The sequence below is a fragment of the Neoarius graeffei genome, chromosome 7 (genome assembly GCF_027579695.1).
Source record: "Neoarius graeffei isolate fNeoGra1 chromosome 7, fNeoGra1.pri, whole genome shotgun sequence".
Taxonomy (NCBI): domain Eukaryota; kingdom Metazoa; phylum Chordata; class Actinopteri; order Siluriformes; family Ariidae; genus Neoarius; species Neoarius graeffei.
The window spans coordinates 50,803,775-50,818,368 of NC_083575.1; the positions used below are offsets into that span (position 1 = coordinate 50,803,775).

At 39.0% G+C, this 14,594-nt stretch overlaps 1 protein-coding gene across 2 annotated transcripts in view; it reads right to left on the minus strand.

The window, feature by feature from the left end:
- hpse2 (heparanase 2) overlaps positions 1-14,594 on the minus strand; it is an 85,567-nt gene that overhangs the window by 14,993 nt on the left and 55,980 nt on the right. For both annotated transcript variants that reach the window (XM_060925892.1, XM_060925891.1), the window contains 3 exons: positions 12,108-12,201; positions 8,575-8,681; positions 4,089-4,203 (listed from right to left, as the gene is read on the minus strand). In XM_060925892.1, the coding sequence (XP_060781875.1) occupies positions 4,089-4,203; positions 8,575-8,681; positions 12,108-12,201 (316 nt within the window). The remainder of the gene's footprint in view (positions 1-4,088; positions 4,204-8,574; positions 8,682-12,107; positions 12,202-14,594) is intronic.

Here is a 14,594-nt window from a genome sequence, read left to right on the forward strand (position 1 = left end):
TCATCAATCAAATTAATCTCATACTGTATATAACCAAGAACAAATATAAAATTAACATATAGTCCTTGTGTACCATGGATGCTAAAAGGTCCAATTGAACCACTTTCACAAGAGTTTGAATCGTAGGAATTTCATGTGCCTCTATTTAATGTCATAGCCAAACACGATATGCTCCTATAAAAGCATTTTGTGTTTGAGAGTTGAACACACTGATCACTGGTAATAATTCAAAATATATACAAATAGGCTCGGAATGGTGCAAATTGAACCATCGTTTTCAGTAAATGTCTGACAACTGTCCTTAAAAAAAAACTCATTACTTTTCAATTTCAACACCTAATTGAAAGAATTCAGAGCAGAAAATGTGAATCAGGAAGTTCCCATGCAATCCTGCATATGGGATCATTTAAAGGCTCCTTTTTCAGGGAAACATTAACTTAATTTGCTCCGGCAGCAAGTACTGTATAGGATCTGCTATGGCCAGCAGGGCAAAAGTTAGTATCAGTGGTAGGACAGTCTCTCTGTACTCCACGTGTAGTATATACTACTCACAATAAATAAATATGTACTGTATATGGTGCAGTAGGTATTGTTGCCGCCTCACAGCTCCAGGGTCCCCTGTGCAATCCTGAGCTGTCTATACAAAGTTTCTGTGCCTACTCTCCCTATGGGTTTCCTCCAGGTTCTCTCGTTTCCTCTCACCTTCCAAAAACAGTATGGTAGGTGAATTGACTACTCTATATCAGAATGTATTGGCATCCCATCCAGGGTGGCTCTGTGGGATTGGCTAAAGAAAAGCAGTTACTGAACACTTATTTGTTATGATTTTTGGAAAGATGGATGACCAGATGGCTGCACTTGTTTGCCAGTGGGCATCAGGCACGTGGAAGGTGTGTTGGACAGCGACTCCCAGCACTATGGTACTAATAAACCTCAGGAATGCCTACAGCAAGCCAGCCTTTCCCATAGAGGAAGAAAACTGGAGAACCCAGACGAATCCCACGTAAACACTGTGAGAACATTTTGACTCTCCAAACAGATAGTAACCCAAGCTCAGGATCCAACGAGAGACCTGGGAGCTGTGAGGAAGCAATGCTCCCTTAACATTAACATTAACAAATGATAAGCTTCAGGATTAAAACCATCAGCAAGTAACACATATTCACTGGTGTGTGTCTTACTGGTATCTAAATACACCTGTTTTGACTAATGTTTATTCAATTCATGACTGAAATTTATTTCATATAAATGATCAAAAAATTAATTATAGCATTTAACTAAGTGTTGAGAACTAATTTAACTCTGGTTTTTAGGTATCTACACTGGAAATTGTGATTAAAACTTTTGCCAGTTAATGACAACTGTGTTAATGAAGGCATTTTGTTCATATTGGTCATTATGGAGTGAATTTTAAAATGCATTTGCTGATTTGGGGGCTTGCCTGATTTATTCTTTTAAAAAATCATCTTTAATTAATACAAATGTTAGCAACTTCGTTAATATTGGTTATGAAAAATTATTTTTTTATGTTCATGGTTTATTCATGTTAACTAACACATTAATAATGTCAGATGAAGAAATCTTAATTTAAAGAATTACCCAAATTACATTATGTAATTATATAAATTACAGTATATTTCCAGATGAAATGACACGTGACTAAATCCTGATCAATCTGGCCTATTATACCAGTAAGATTCCCAGATATCTTAGTATCAGTAAATCCCACTGATGAAAAATTGTGACACGGTTACCACAGATACTTTGCATTATTTCATAGCCAAAAATACACAGAAAATGAGAAACTGAAGAAAGTAGAAAGGCAAAATGGAAAATGGTTGGCTAAAGGACTTGGAAGAGGAGGTCAGTGTTTTTTGGGTTGGATGGAGAAGAATGGGGAGGGAGATATCCTGGGCTAGCACTGCAGGACTGAGTAAATGATTAAAGAGAGTGCGTCTGGACATAAATTTCTCTCCAGGCCGACAGGTTGGGCCTGTTGCGAATTCTCACAGTGGGAAGTCTGGCAGTCACCACAGACACCCAGCTATGTTTAAAGCATTGTGATCGCAGCAGGAGGTGGCTCTTCCCAGCAATGACTGGAGATATTGAACCAAGAGAAAGAAAAATTACTTTCAAAATAGGAAAAATGAAGATGATTTGATGAAAGTTGAGTCAGAGGAACAAATTTATGTTGGATGTATAAATGAACTTGTGTATGATTTTGAAGGATGATCATGTATAGATGGACTGGATTAGGATAACTTGGAATATTACAAGCGTTCCTGTGGAGAAACTTACAAAAATTGTGCTTCAAAATCTCATCCAGACTGGACATAACTTTTGAATTAGACGTTTAATATACAATATTTTTGCAAGTACAGCAAAATATCTGTTTTCCAATCATTTATTTTTTGCCTTTCACTTTTTTTGCCTTGTAAGATAACTTATATCACCTGTGAATATATAGCCTGAAAAGAGACAGATAGATGAGCTTGAGCTGATCAATCAGTGCTGCTACCATGATGGTGGGCTATTTAAAAATAATAATAAAAAAAAAATCAGGTGATTCTCACTATTTCATTATTCAGACATAAAGCTGCACTAAATTAGGTTAAGCTGCAGCACAACCTTTATGAAAGTTAGGACAGTTTCATAATGAGCCAGTCAGTCCACATGCTTCCTGTTTTATTTTATTTTTTGCTATTGAATTGAAATCTCTTCAAAATACATTTTCATATGTGTATTCTTCTACCAACAACACTATAGGGTTAACTGAAACTCAAATCCTTCTCCTGATTTCCAGCATCTAATATCTTTGATATTCAATGGTAAAAATCTTACAGTGAAATCATTTATTACTATGAATTCTATTTCAAAATATGTTTTAGGCTTTATGCTATAGTCAAAGCAAAAAAGAAAGAAAATAATACCATGAAAGCCCTTCCTTAGTATTTCAGGACTGTTCAAACACATCCATATATAACAGTTGAGTGATGAAGCAAAGGAAAAGAGGAAAAGTCGCCATAAAAGAAACGGGCTTTTGCCCTAAGGCATTGTACTTATGGTACTACAATTCTCTGAGCCTTTTAAGCTGTTTTATAGCCAAGGCACGGTAGGAGTTCACAAAATAAAATTGAATTTTAATTGAAGTCTTCTGTTTACTCTGTCTACGAGGCTCACCACTAGAAAATGTGTGAGACCAAGGTACACAGTATGATAGCTAGAGCTGGTCTGACCTGCTAACATAAAGGAGCTGTATATCGTTGTAGTTGCAACCTGTGGAGTGGCCCAGGCTCAGGTTGCATGTCTGTTAGTATCTCGCAGTTACACACACACACACACACACACACACACACACACACACACACACACACACACACACACACACACACACACACAGAGTGAAGCAGACATGTTTAGGGGGCTGTGTGTGCGTGTGTGGGGGGTGACACTGTCCTGGGGTATTTGACAGAGGGTTAGAGTTTCAGTGCACCTCACATCAGCTGCCCAGTATTCAACACCATTAAACACCTTTCATCTTGGCTAATAGGTCCCACGGGAAAAGACTGCAAAGTGTCTAGGCATCAGACTGAGAAGGAACTGTCTCACACACTCAGCTCATGTGACTGAAAGGGTTTCACAAGGCACAGAGTATAGCTTCAGGGTCTCTAACCATTATTAACATTGCACTAATTTGTTTGCCCTTAAAGCAGAGGTTGTCCATGTTTTATACTACAGAACACGTTCCTTATTTGCCTGTCTAGGTAAGACAGAAAAATAACAAAATATTAATTTGGCTTCAATACATGCTACACAGAAATGTATCCACTGTTGAAGTTTTGAGAATGCCAGTTTGTGCCCACCTGCATTGTAGCTATTACTTCAACACTGGGCCTTCTGTATATAATATTCAATCAATCAAACGTCATCAGAATTATCACAATCTTATAGCAAAGATGTAATGAGTTTTGTCACAATTTAAACATCAAAATTAGAAATTTGTTATTTATTTACTTTTACTAATTGGTTTGGTCTGACTACATCATCATCATACACATTTATGAAACGATGATTAAGTTTTAACTTACAGGTAGAGGGTTGAATTGCTGGTCCACTAGATGGCTGTAACCATAATCAAAAAAAGAGTGTCGAAGTACTACATCAATTCCTTGCATTGCAGAAATTCCAAGAGTGTTTAGCCACCTAAACAAACAAACAAACAAACAAACAAACAAACAAACAAACAAACAAACAAACAAACAAACAAACAAAATCAGTGTTCACACGATAATATATAAAATATAGGATGTCCTATACAGTGGTCCTTGAAAGTTTGTGAACCCTTTAGAATTTTCTATATTTCTGCATAAATATGACCTAAAAAATCATCAGATTTTCACACAAGTCCCAAAAGTAGATGAAGAGAAGCCAGTTAAACAAATTAGACAAAAATATTATACTTGGTCATTTATTTATTGAAGAAAATGATCCAATATTACATATCTGTGAGTAGCAAAAGTATGTGAACCTTTGCTTTCAGTATCTGGTGTGACCCCCTTGCGTAGCCATAACTGAAACTAAGGCCCTGTCCACACGGCAACGGATTCAGGTGAATCCGATAAAATTTTTTATCGTTTCGGCCTGGCATCCACACGGCACCGGCGTTTTGGGTGCCCCAAAATGATATTTTTTGAGAACGGTTTCCAGAGTGGAAAAATCTGGCAACGGCGCCGTTGCGAAGTAGAACGGATTTGTTTACGATGACATCACAACCACGACTAGAACAAGCAGCACTCTCGCGTGTATCATTCGTAGCAACAACAGAAGAAGGGGTTTATGCGCATGCGGCCTACTTCTTCTATTGTTCTGGTGTCTCCGATGGGACCGTCTTACAGCGCACGTAGAAGTGTGGCATGTGTATTGCATCGTTTTCAGCAAGCGTTGCATTGCCATATGCACCTGATATTTTACTGCTCCGTTGCCCATGTGGACGTGATATTTTTTTTACCCGCTAAAAAAAAAATCTCGATGCCGTTGTCATGTGGATGTAGCCTAAATGTTTCCGGTAACTGTTGATCAGTCCTGCACACCGGCTTGGAGGAATTTTAGCCCATTCCACCGTACAGAACAGCTTCAACTCTGGGATGTTGATGGATTTCCTCACATGAACTGCTCGCTTCAGGTCCTTCCACAACATTTCAATTGGATTAAGGTCAGGACTTTGACTTGGCCATTCAAAAACATTAACTTTATTCTTCTTTAACCATTCTTTGGTAGAACGACTTGTGTGCTTAGGATCGTTGTCTTACTGCATGACCCACCTTCTCTTGAGATTCAGTTCATGGACAGGTGTCCTGACATTTTCCTTTAGAATTCGCTGGTATAATTCAGAATTCATTGTTCCATCAATGATGGCAAGCCGTCCTGGCCCAGATGTAGCAAAACAGGCCCAAACCATGATACTACCACCACCATGTTTCACAGATGGGATAAGGTTCTTATGCTGGAATGCAGTGTTTTCCTTTCTCCAAACATAACACTTCTCATTTAAACCAAAAAGTTGTATTTTGGTCTCATCCATCCACAAAACATTTTTCCAATAGCCTTCTGGCTTGTCCACATGATCTGTAGCAAACTGCAGATGAGCAGCAGTGTTCTTTTTGGAGAGCAGTGGCTTTCTCCTTGCAACCCTGCCATGCACACCATTGCTGTTCAGTGTTCTCCTGATGGTGGACTCATGAACATTAGCCAATGTGAGAGAGGCCTTCAATTGCTTAGAAGTTACCCTGGGGTCCTTTGTGATCTCGCCGACTATTACACACCTTGCTCTTGGAGTGATCTTTGTTGGTCGACCACTCTTGGGGAGGGTAACAATGGTATTGTATTTCCTCCATTTGTACACACTCTGTATGACTGTGGATTGGTGGAGTCCAAACTCTTTAGAGATGGTTTTGTGACCTTTTCCAGCCTGATGAGCTTCAACAACGCTTTTTCTGAGGTCCTCAGAAATCTCCTTTGTTCGTGCCATGATACACTTCCACAAACATGTGTTGTGAAGATCAGACTTTGATAGATCCCTGTTCTTTAAATAAAACACTCACACCTGATTGTCATCCCATTGATTTGAAAACACCTGACTCTAATTTCACCTTCAAATGAACTGCTAATCCTAGAGGTTCACATACTTTTGCCACTGACAGATATGTAATATTGGATCATTTTCCTCAAGAAATAAATGACCAAGTATAATATTTTTGTCTCATTTGTTTAACTGGGTTCTCTTTATCTACTTTTAGGACTTGTGTGAAAATCTGATGATGTTTTCGGTCATATTTATGCAGAAACATAGAACATTCTAAAGCGTTCACAAACTTTCAAGCACCACTGTAAATCCAGCATCACAGGGTTCATGCATATCTTTATATTTATTCAAATGTAAAATAATTAACAGTTATTTCATGAAATCGAGTCGTATATGAGCTGATAGCTGACGAGGCGCATACTGATGAGTTGGCTATAAGCCATGTATGATGAGATTGAGTGGAATAAATGTTTTATTCTAGCCACATTCACTGGATTTTGAGAAACAGAGCATTTTTATTTTTTGCAAATTCAATAAATAAAAAATTTATACAAAACGACTGACAAAATAATTTCTGCTTAGAATGTAAAAAAAAGGTGAAATGACTAGCAATTTGTGGAAAAAAAATGTTCTTACCATCAAATACTTTCATTCCATATTTTGTTGCTTTTTTGTATTTTTTGCGGGGGGTGTTTTCAAGTAAAGTTTTTATTTCATCCTCAGTTGGTTCAGCAACACACTCCGCCATTTTGTTTTTCTCTACTCACAGTATATGAACTGATAGCCTAGTAGTAGAGTAGCCAATCAGAGTGCACGATTGCTCATATCCAGTGAGTGCGGATAGAATAATAAATAATCATCAATAACTGTACTTGTAGCAATTTATGCATTCAAAAACAAGTAGAACTTGATGCCAATGGCGTTGACGAGGCCTCCACTACAAATCTGGTCCCACTTGTTACTAATTTGTATGCCAGAAATACTCTTAAAGTATACTTCATACAAGAATGAAGCCAGTGAAGAAAAACTATTTCAGACATTTGACCTTGCTGTATCCTTGACCTCTCATCTCATTATCTCTAGCCGCTTTATCCTGTTCTACAGGGTCGCAGGCAAGCTGGAGCCTATCCCAGCTTACTACGGGCGAAAGGCGGGGTACACCCTGGACAAGTCGCCAGGTCATCACAGGGCTGACACATAGACACAGACAACCATTCACACTCACATTCACACCTACAGTCAATTTAGAGTCACCAGTTAACCTAACCTGCATGTCTTTGGACTGTGGGGGAAACCGGAGCACCCGGAGGAAACCCACGCGGACACGGGGAGAACATGCAAACTCCGCACAGAAAGGCCCTCGCCGGCCACGGGGCTCGAACCCGGACCTTCTTGTTGTGAGGCGACAGCGCTAACCACTACACCACCATGCCGCCCTATCCTTGACCTTGCTTGATCAATTTTTTTTTAAAATCTAATTGGTTCATCTGCTCATTACATGACACATTCAAATGACAATGATAAAACATTCAACCACTTATTCTTGCGGTACCATACTAATGAAAATCTCGAACAGACCCACAGACAGACACTCGGACAACCCAATGGCAAAAACTGTAACTAGCCAAAACCAGGGATTGATTTCCTGAACAGCCGAACATCCTGAACATGTCTGAGTAACTTTGTATGACACAAAAAGGAAGCTATTGAAGCAAAACTATTTCAGAGATTTCACCTTGCCGTGACCTTGATCCTGTTTGTGTCAATTCCAGAATCTAATCAGTCCATGGCGGCACGGTGGTGTAGTGGTTAGCGCTATCGCCTCACAGCAAGAAGGTCCGGGTTCGAGCCCCGTGGCCGGTGAGGGCCTTTCTGTGTGGAGTTTGCATGTTCTCCCCGTGTCCGCGTGGGTTTCCTCCGGGTGCTCCGGTTTCCCCCACAGTCCAAAGACATGCAGGTTAGGTTAACTGGTGACTCTAAATTGACCGTAGGTGTGAATGTGAGTGTGAATGGTTGTCTGTGTCTATGTGTCAGCCCTATGATGACCTGGCGACTTGTCCAGGGTGTACCCCGCCTTTCGCCCGTAGTCAGCTGGGATAGGCTCCAGCTTGCCTGCGACCCTGTAGAAGGATAAAGCGGCTAGAGATAATGAGATGAGATGAGATAATCAGTCCATCTGCTGGTTTCAATGATAATACCATATAAGCCTCCACCATTCATTAAAAGGATGAACATACTGAGCAAGTTCTGTAAATAACAGCTTTTGTTTCATGGGACACATTGTGCATTCAAATTTTCTAGATGCAAGATAATGCAAGATATATAAGAAGGATCCAGGAAGTAACAGTAGTGTACTTCAGAAATATTAGTGGATTACTGTAAGTAAAAAGCATAGTAAAGAAAGTTCCAGAGAAGTTCTGGACAAATCAGCTGTGCAGCTGCGTTAAAATCACATCATTATTAGTTTCATTTGATGATGGTATGTTGCTTACAATAGTCCAGCTGCAAATGTGTCTGACAAATTGCTGATGCCTCCAGCCCATGCAGGACCAACTCCTCCTAACCACACCCTCTTCTGAGGAGCATGCATCTTCACAATCTACACAAAAGAAAAAAAATCACACTTGTAAATACTTTAAATTTAGTAACTAAAGCTTAAATTATATGTTGAGTTTGAGTATAATTACGGAGACACAGATACATCTATCTAGACACGTACTACACGGCCTTTGGCCTCCAGAACAGCATCCGTTTGCCTGGACATGGATACTACAGGACAATGTGCAGAAATGTTTCACCATACGGAAATAATTGCTGTAAATTGGACAGCTGTGTGGACTTGCTGTAAATAGTGTGTTTCAACTTCCCCCAAAGATGCTTCACAGGGTCGAGATCCGGAGACTATACAGGCCACTGAGGCAAGGAAAACTCCCTGACACATTCCTGAAACCATGTGGTGGTGGTGCATTGTGACATGGTGCAGTATCATGTTGGATCTGCCTGTTTGAGTGTTGACAAACTCACCATAAACTTGGTCAGAAACAGTGTTACGATACACCATGCTGTTTACAATTGTTTAGGGGCACTAATGTGTGCAAGGGAAACCACTCTTACATCACCTATCTGTACTTTACACATCAAACTGGATGGCTCTGTGGATTCGTGCTGCTTATGATCATTCCATATGCATAAGGTGCTTGAATTAATCCAAGTAGTTGTTTTTTTCCACTTTACCAACAGTCTGGTTTGTATTGTGCTTGTCTTACAACATTGACATCCAGCGTTGTCTTTGGCTGTTGTAGGCCATTTTAGGCAAAGTCTGATCAGTAATGCGATATGAAATATTATTAAACATACAGGACACTTTTTTGACGGAATAAAAACACGTATTCTATTCCCTTCTAGTGGGTTTCATTCATTTGGTTTGATAGCATGCAATATTGTTATCATATCGCTTATCCTACGTGTATTGCACCACTCTACCCAATGGAGATGAGTGTTGAATATGGTTTACGATATTGCATGGTTGTCAAGACAACATGACTTCACACATCAGAGACATAAAACTTCCACGCTAGTGAGTGACTGTGACAATTTGTAAACAAACATGGCTGCCATATTTGCTTCATTAAATACGGAAGATTTTGAGGGAATTTTGAAAGAGAAAGACGCGTTGAACACCCGAAAGGAATGTGTATGTAGAATAATAATAATATTGGCTGGCTATTTTTTGTGGTATATCAGATATTCCATTCAGCTAACATGGTATTGAACTCTTCTTCAACTCTTTCAATATCATGCTTGCTGAATGGAATATATCTGATATACCACTCAACGCCAACCAATATTATTTAAATATTCTGCATACTGGTGTTTAAAACAGATGTGATGTTTTATTTACACAGGTCTTGCCATCCTCTTTTGAGCCCCTTGATCTTTGCTTTCAAAATTGCCTTTCAGTGGTAGATTTTTGCTTTGTTTACTCAATATTTTTAAATCATTCTGCTGGAAGAGCCCAGAGTGACAAAGCTGGGGTGGGTATCCCGAAAGCCTCTTACTGTAAGGCTGAGAGCATCTTTAAACTCACTCTTTAGCCCATTGGGAAACCCACCCCTGTCTGTTAGATCAGCAATAATGCCAAGCCACTAAAATAAATTATATTTTGCACATTTGAACTCCATGAGCATTGCTATTAATTGTATCACACATCATATTTAAATAGTTTACAATGCATATAGTAAGTAAATGTAGTAATTTGTGTAACAATTTGAGTGATGTTATAGCTGTACATGTACCTGATAAATTGGTAAATCACCATGTGTTGGTATTTGCAAAATTTTTTGAAAGTTAATTTTCTTTAGCTCTCCTATTATATAATTTTAAACTTTTGCCCACAAAGCATTACTATAACTCTTTTGATCGACAAACATCTGTAATGGAGACAGGAAGGTCTCCCCTCCCACAGAGAGAGCATGGCCAATTATGTTCTTTTGCACTTGAGATCTGTTGACATTAGGGAAAATCCACAGACAGTTACACTTTTGGGACTCCAGAATGCTAAAATAAGAATGGATATGTTTTGAATTAATATATTGTCTATTTATCAGAATAAAGAAATAAACAAAAATGCTTGTCAGGAAAAACGGGAAAGAGTTGAACGTTAGAGAATTTAGAAATGAACGATGTTAAACAGTTCACAATAGACAGCAAAAAAGCAGACAGTCAACTGAAGGGATAATGATAGACAATATCAATAGCGATAAGATGTCAGTATTATTACTGCCAAGTATCTTGATCCTGCTGTTCTATTCTTAAAGGATTATCCCTAAGTACTTGATAATACACAATGTACAATTATTTAATATTCCTAAGGTTCAGTTATAGTTATTATAGTGCACATAATACAGTATAATGTTTCCAAATCATGTATCCATCTTATAGACAGCATTTATAGTATATCGCTCTATGTTTGTTTGATAGCGTTTGAATTCTTATTGAATTCCCAATTTGATTTTAACTCCATGTAACATCACTGGAGATCTCAATGTGATCTTAATGATAACAAGGACAAAATAAATTGTTATATTTGGTATCCACCCAGAAGTAAAGATTAGGCTCTCTTCAGTGTCAATGCTAAAGAAAGCTTGGGAAATATTTCCCATATTATGCATGCTGTCAGAGAAGCACAAAATATGAGTTGGCTTTCATTAAGGCTGGCAAAGATGCTTAATGTCTCAGAACACACCAAATATTCAAGAATGAGGAAAAACACTCTTGGGGCCATATACTTTTTTCTTATTTGCCAGAAAGTGGCCAAGAGCCTAACGTATCATCTTTTTGGACACATCTTTATGTATGAGTGTGACATGACTAATTTGAAACAAACTTTTGACCTTAACTGCTATTCTACTGCCATAATTGATAATGGTTATGAATTAACCTTAAAAAATGAATGCTTTTATTTATTTGATGTTTGTAAATTGAGTCAGCTTTATTTCTTTTTTTCTGTTTTTTTTTTTTCCTTTATTCAGAACACATCCAGATGTGAGCCCCACAAATGTAAAATCTGATACCTGTGTATTTAGAGATAAAGAGTCATGGGAGACGGCTTTCTTTTGAAACCCGGCACAACATATCCCCAGAGGAGCTGTTCCTAAAACAGCTATGGTGTGATGTGGCACAGAAACAAATTAAGTAAGCTGAAACTCCAGCTCAAAGACCCACTCCTCTATTGTGGCTTAACCCTTGCTCCCTTGGCAATAACCCACCCTGACTATGGCTTGTTATGATGCTGCAAATGAGAGAAAGAGCACAGTGTGATAATTAAGAAGCAAGGAGATAATGAGAACAAGTGGGAGTTTACTGCCTCTGAGTGCCCGACTCTAACAAACCTATAGGTCTTTAGTGCTAGGGAAGAGCACAATAATAAACCAGCAGCCCACAATGTACTCTCTCAGTAAAATAGGAACAACAATCAGCAATATGACTTTCATTATTGCAAACACTTTCTTGCTGAGAATCTCACCTTTAACACCTTTGTGATCTGTCCTGTCAGGGTGTCCAGAAGGCGTGTCTTCAAAAAGTCTTCCACTTTAGTCACGCGCCGATCGATGTAAAAACTGCAGGCCAGAGTACAGCTCACTAAGAATGGCACCATTGCATCATTCAACACAACATATATAAGAGAAAGGGCATTCTGAAGATGCACAGTAGTGATGTAACCTAATATGAATATATTATTAGGAATGACCAGATAGAAATACAGATACAGATAGCAGGTGCATAGTTCTTTTTTTGTTTGTTTATTTGTTTGTTTGTTGCATTTAGAAAGCTTTCCTGAAAGGTGATTAAGTTTAAAGGTGTGCATCAGACCTGGGATCCCACCAGATGCAACAATAAAAATGCAGGTTGCGATTTTCATGTGGGCAACAGGTCAGATTAGAAGTTTAGAGGACAAAAAGATGACGCTGATTCACCACAGTCATTTATTCATCTTTAGTAACCGGCTGGTTAGGGTCACATGGTTTAAATTAGATTCGAGGTTTGTTTATACTGGTTACATGTACTTCTATTTCTTACAGTGTTTCCAGGGGCAGATTTCATAATAATAATAATAATAATAATAATAATCTCATCTCATCTCATTATCTCTAGCCGCTTTATCCTGTTCTACAGGGTTGCAGGCAAGCTGGAGCCTATCCCAGCTGACTACGGGCGAAAGGCGGGGTACACCCTGGACAAGTCGCCAGGTCATCACAGGGCTGACACATAGACACAGACAACCATTCACACTCACATTCACACCTACGGTCAATTTAGAGTCACCAGTTAACCTAACCTGCATGTCTTTGGACTGTGGGGGAAACCGGAGCACCCGGAGGAAACCCACGCGGACACGGGGAGAACATGCAAACTCTGCACAGAAAGGCCCTCGCCGGCCACGGGGCTCGAACCCAGACCTTTTTGCTGTGAGGTGACAGCGCTAACCACTACACCACTGTGCCACCCCAATAATAATAATAATAATAATAATAATAATAATAATAATATGATGTTCAAAGACATGTGGTTAGGTTAATATGGGACGGCCTTGGGCTGAGGTGTCCTTGAGTGAGGCACCTAACTTCCAACTGCTCCCAGGGCGCTGTTAGCATGGCTGCCCACTGCTCTGGGTATGTGTGTGTGCTCATTGCTCACGTGTGTGTGCATGTGTGTGTTCACTGCTTCAGATGGGTTAAATGCAGAGAAGAATTTCACAAGTGTGTGATGAATAAAGTTGTTGTTGTTGTTGTCCTTCTTCTTAATAATAATAATAATAATTATTATTATTATTATGTTTAGGCCACACCTACTTGAGATTTAAATCTGAATACAGATACAGATATTTGGGGCACTAAATAGATATAGATACTGATAGTGGCACTGCTTTATGTTTACATAGACAATGTGCAACACCAACCTCAATATCATGCTCCATTTTATGAAAATCTATAACAGTTAAAAGCATAGTTTCCCCAAAGCATCACAAAATTAAGACCTTAACTGCAAGAGAGAGTGTTCACTATGATGCTCCCTCTACCATTGAACGATGACCTCTGTGCTGCGATGCTTTTGGGAAACTTAGCCCAGGTGAGTCTGCAGGTTTCTGAACAGAACAGCTAACAGGTTTAGAATGTGAAGTGTATTAAGATGTCAAGACAGATGGTCAACTCTGGTCATGTCAAATGAGGAGAGAGCAGCTCATACAGAAGCAGCGATGGCACTGACCATCTGGTGAATGGGCCACGAAAGTGGGAGGCTTCTGTGGAGTCCTTCTGAGCAAATCATTTGAAAGTCTTAGAAATATTATGAACTGGTAGGCTTGTGTTGACATTGGCCCTCAAAATGTACATTCTCACAGGAACTAGGGATGCACAACTGTGAAGTCAGCCGATCTTCATTATTTTTACATTTCAAACATTACTAATCATGTATTCAGCCTGACTTCCTCATTATCTTTAGTTTGTGTTTTTGCGTTAGTGGTATTTCAGGATCAGGGTGTGTGTTACAGTAGGGATCAACCCACAGACAATGTTGGCCGTATGTTGAACATATTGTACATTTCTATAAAAATACTTAAGAATTGAAGCGAGAGAGAGAGAGAGAGAGAGAGAGAGAGAGAGAGAGAAATGTTAATACTTTGCATGTGTTTCATGATACACTGCGAAATAGTGACTACATATAACAGAACAGAAAGTTGTTGATACCGAATAAGAAAAGCTCTGTGGCTATTCTCAACAGTCTATTGTATTTTTAAAAAAATATAATTCAGGTTTTAAAAAAAGAGTCAACCAAGGATGAATTTTGGTCAAAGACTTAAATACATGCTGTATTTCTGTAGGTCATGGAAGGTGGAAATCAAGGTGCCCCAGCTGTATAATAACTGTATAATCCCAAAGGTAAATGTGTGAAAGCATATGGTTTGAATTTGCCAGTGTGTGTGGTGTGTTTTCAATTCCACTGACACTGCTTT